This window comes from Salvia miltiorrhiza, chromosome 7 (genome assembly GCF_028751815.1).
Source record: "Salvia miltiorrhiza cultivar Shanhuang (shh) chromosome 7, IMPLAD_Smil_shh, whole genome shotgun sequence".
Classification (NCBI taxonomy): Eukaryota; Viridiplantae; Streptophyta; class Magnoliopsida; order Lamiales; family Lamiaceae; genus Salvia; species Salvia miltiorrhiza.
This window is the reverse complement of record NC_080393.1, coordinates 3,374,560-3,379,467: the sequence shown is the minus strand read 5'-3', so window position 1 is coordinate 3,379,467 and position 4,908 is coordinate 3,374,560. Positions and strand designations below refer to the sequence as shown.

The 4,908-nt window shown below is 40.6% G+C and overlaps 1 protein-coding gene across 1 annotated transcript; it reads right to left on the bottom strand.

The window, feature by feature from the left end:
- Nucleotides 1-565: 565 nt before the first annotated feature.
- LOC130991676 (GTP-binding protein OBGC, chloroplastic) lies at nt 566-4,409 on the bottom strand. The gene is made up of 7 exons (XM_057916012.1): nt 3,255-4,409; nt 2,446-2,719; nt 1,925-2,207; nt 1,661-1,820; nt 1,367-1,475; nt 1,084-1,219; nt 566-894 (listed from the first exon to the last, which is right to left on the bottom strand). The coding sequence occupies exons 1-6, from the start codon at nt 4,304-4,306 to the stop codon at nt 1,145-1,147; spliced, it is 1,953 nt and encodes a 650-aa protein (XP_057771995.1). The 5' UTR covers nt 4,307-4,409; the 3' UTR covers nt 566-894; nt 1,084-1,144.
- Between the last annotated feature and the right edge of the window lie 499 nt (nt 4,410-4,908).

The window sequence follows — 4,908 nt, the reverse complement described above, 5'->3', positions numbered from 1 at the left end:
ATTGCAAAGAGTTCATATTTTTATGGGAGGGAAGGATATATGATTTGAAAAGTTGATCAAGCCATTGTTGAAAGTGGGGTCGGCCCAACCCAATTTTTTTGGGCCACTGAAAACATAGCCCAATCCCACCAATAAAGAGGTTGGGTTGGCCCATCAAACAAGGCATTGCTTGACAATTCTAAATTCATTCGTGTCTGCTACTTTATTCAGTACTCATATAGTTGTAAATATACGTATGCTTTGTAGATATGCACATATAGTATAGATCTTATAGCTTTTACTATAATGAGTATAATTCCGATCAAATTTATGATAATGTTTATATTAAATCCTAAAGGCTATATTATATCTACTAACTTATGCTTAAATCTGGTATGTTATAAATGAACTCCAACTGATTTAGCAGTAGAATAACTGAAAAAACAAGTAGCGATAAGAGGTTAATGATTAAGGTCAAAGGTCTTGGATTCGAATCCCCTGTGGCGCAGTCTTTAAATTTCTTTATTTAATACCGTTAATTTATCAAAGAATAACTAAAAAAACAAGGAAAGAAAGAAGAAGACCATGAGAAAAGATTGAGCTTACCTTTCTCAAACATTTCCCTTACAAATTATCTCCAAATTTTACAACAAAAAGAATATAAAGATTTCACAAACTCACTAGATCTATATACTGTGAAAAAATTTCACGGTGAATCCGGGGTCATCTGCTTGCATGCGTATCGTGACCACCTTCGGAAAGAAGATGCAATACTTCCATCCAACAAGATGGCCGTAAACCAATGCAACGAACAACGAGGAGAAAGAGCTGTTTAGGGTTCAGGGTTTAGAGTTTCTGGTCGTCTAGTCCATGCTCCAAGCAATGGAAATGCCAACACTTCAGCGCGTTCTTGCTCTGCTAGGGCAAGAGTTGTAATAAAAATAAGATGATTAATGTCTAATGATGTACAATGTATAGCACAGGAAATATGATCATGTTTTGTTAATATATGTTTGAAGTGATAATAAGAAAATGAAATTTTAGATGTATCTATTTCAAGTAATAATATTGAATTGAAATGAAATATGTGTCAAGAAGTCATACCTCACAATAATCTTATCAGTGGTGATAATCTAGCCTTGAGAGATGATGATCCAAGTCGAATTCATTCAGCCGATTCTGCTGCCCTCCGCCTACTCGTGTGGCCGGAGTCTGCACTGTCGTACCACACGAGCTCCATCTAGAAGAACGAACGAGGATGAAAGCTTATGTAACAATTATGCAACAATTATGTAATCCTAATTGAGATCATCAGAGCTCTGCCATCCTAATAGTGGTTTTTGATGAAAGTGATGCAAGTTAGATAAATCGAAAGGCTTGATCGTACCCCTCCAACGACGACTGTATCACCCTCCTTCACGCCTCGTTTCTTGAGGGATTTATTGACACCACATGCCTCCAGAACATGTTGAAATCTTCGATCAGAGTCGTTATATCTGTTCCAGAGATATATGTGGAAGGCGTAAATATGAATGTAATGGGTATCAAAGCTCAAGCACGGCATGAGGCTGCTACAACCCACACGAAGAGAACGTTCTCTTCGTGGCTTAGAACATGATATCAGGAAACAATCTTCACATCAATGGAATCTAAGATTCGAGTAAAGGCTCGATTTGTATACCTCCAATTGGTCATTTGGACGAAGCGCTGCAAGCCCGCTCCTTCCACGTGCCACGAGCTGGTACTGCTATCGTGTAAAATCTCAAACTCGCCTATAGGAGCTGCCCGCTGCTTCTGCATCTTATCAGCCACGTAATTCAAATCGAGCAGCCCCTCACCATCTGTAATAAAGATGAATACACAAAGATTAAGGCGATGCTACTCCTTCATCACTTGCAAAGCAATTTGAATAAACAGTAAAACGAGATTGTGAGCGGTTTCTGACCATCTTTATCTGCTGCATTTTTCTGCACAAGCTCATAAGCAGCGTTCGTGACTTCCTGTGTCCCGTTTCTGGTAACTGCGCTCATGCAAAAGGGCTCGAATCCTCGTGATCGTAGAGCTTCTCTGAATGATGGCCATTTTTCAGATGTCTCCGGTAGGTCCATTTTGTTGTACACTACTAAGTAAGGCTTCTCAGCAAGCTCGGGGCTGAACATCTCCAGCTCAAGGCGGACCGCATCAAACTCGTATTCAGGCTGCTCTGACGAGCCGTCGACTATATGTACCTAAACTCTCAAGGTTGGAAGTTTCAGAACAATGTTCCACATCAAGAACTAAGAGCACGGAATTTGACAGACGCAATGAAGTTAAATAGAAACAAACATAAACACTAATAGGGCATGACAAAACTCACAAGATTGCAACTGAACCTAAAAACTCATATTATAAGATATGCAAACAAGCATCATTATACAACGATAAGTAAATCTTTATCATCATAACAAAAGCAGTCGGGTAATGTACCAGAACTGAACATCTCTCAGTGTGCCGTAGGAATTCATGCCCTAACCCAAAACCTCGATGAGCCCCCTCTAGTAGTCCAGGCAGATCAGCAACTACCATTGTAGCATCATAGTCGAATGAAACAACACCAAGATTCGGAAGCAAAGTTGTGAAGGGATAATTTGCAATGGCTGGTTGAGCAGCACTGATGACACTGAGAAACGTGCTTTTCCCAGCATTTGGAGCTCCGACAATCCCAACATCTGCAACCAATTTCAGCTCCAACTCGAGCCACCTGGTCAAGACACAAAGTTTCTGAATAAGGTACTACTACTAAAGTAACGGTGGCAAGAAGAAACTCAGTGGTGATGACACTAGAAACACCAAACCAAAGCCAAGAAATATTCATAAATCAAACAAAAACGGTCATCTCTCATGACACGATGCGTGTTAACCAAATGTCAAAGAGAAACAAGCACGTCCGAGCACAAGCTAGTCGCAAAAGGATACTGCTCAAAATACAATAAAGTATGAGAGTTCAGATTGCTAGTTTTAGCCACAAACGACATTTTAAGACAATACATGAATGGCACTAAATCATTGCATACATTCTATACCAACTCAAAGAAAGCAACTCAAATCTATTTACTCAACTACTCATTTGGATGATGAACTACGTCAAGAAGCTCACAATCCCACTACTCGAATGTTAACATAGACAGTAAAAACATCTACAAGATTAACAGTTGCAAATAACATAACATAGAAGCACAAAGCATATTTATATATATACATCAAAAAGCAGAACACAAGAAACCAAAGGAACCTACATTTCAAGCCCTTCTTCCCCATTCTCTGCAATCTTGGGCACCTTATTCGTCCCCGTCTTAAACGAGGCATTGCCCCTCCCACCTCTCCCTCCAGGCAGAAGCAACGCCCTCTGCCCTGGATGCAGCAGCTCAAAGAGCACATCCCCACCACTCTCCCTCACAACAGTCCCCGGGGGCACTTTCACCACCAAATCCTCACCCTTCGCACCACTCTTCTGCTGGCCCTGCCCGTGGCTGCCCCTCCCTGCCCGAAAATGCACACTCTTCCTAAACGGCAGCAGTGAGTTCATAGTCCCCTCCACCTTCATGTACACATTCCCTCCCCTCCCACCATCCCCGCCAGACGGGCCCCCTAACGGCACGAACTTCTCCCTCCTAAACGCCACCACGCCATTCCCACCATCCCCTGCCTTCACAAATATCTTTGCCCTATCGAAGCATCTCATCACTGCCGGCACCCCTTTCTCTTTCTCTCTAAGTCCCTCTTCCTCTTCCTCTTCATCTTCCTCTTCATCACCAGACACCATAAACCCTTCCTCTCCATCAAAATCATCATCATCATCGTCATCATTGTCCGAGCCCACTTCATAAAGTTCGAATCTTCCATAATCATACCCCACTTTCTTGACAATTCCCTCATCCTCATCATCAAATTCATCATCAAGACTCAATTTTTCCTCACTCACACCAATTCTTGAACCAAACCCTTTACTCTCTCCATTTTTTGGATTAATTTTCTTGGTTTTAATAGCTGGAGCTTTAATGTCAGCAAGCTTGATTACTTCACTTACCGACTGTGAAGCTAAATCATCGAAGCCGAAGTCGTCTCTGGGAGGTAGGCGGGTGAAGGTGGTAGCCTCTCCGCCTTCCACGGCGGAGGATAGGGGCGGCTTTGGCGGCGGCGGCGGCGGCCTGAAATTCCGCGATTTTTGCTTCCGGGCTTTCGTGATTTTTGTAGGGAGACGTTGTCCAGTTGAATTGGTTTCGGGCCTAGATGCGGATAATGGTTTGAAATGTAGAACACTTCCGGAAAACACAGCGGAAAATGCCATAAAAATAAAAATAAATGTTGAGCTTTGCCGGAGAAAATAGAAGAGTTTTTGAGAGGGAGAGAGTGGATATTTGGAGGTTGCACTCTTATCTTTATACTCCTTTCAAATATATTTGCATTTTAAGTTACTTTATTTTTATTTTATCGTCGGAGTACTAGTTTATTTTGAGATCTTTTTTCTCAATATACATCAATTTTAATAAAGGTTTAAAAGTACACACGACTCGTTTTATAAAATATGAATGCATGATTTTTTTTTTTTTTGGGCACGAATATAAATGTTTTCTAAATCGAAATTGAGTTGATAGTACAAAATTTTAACGTGACGTTGATAAAAAAATTACACAATATTAAAACACATTAAAAGATCTTCATTTATGAGTTTTGAATCCACAAATTATTCGATTAAGGGGAATTAAGCCCCATAGAGGGAATTCACGACGAATTCTTAAATTGATTCACGCTTAGATTGAGGTTCAAATCTTAAGAGCATGGTCAAGAAATGATTCATATCATGACTACATATTTATGAAATGGACGGATCACTTTTCAAGACTATCAATTAGCTCGTCGATGTCACTTGAATTTGAAACTCATATTTAA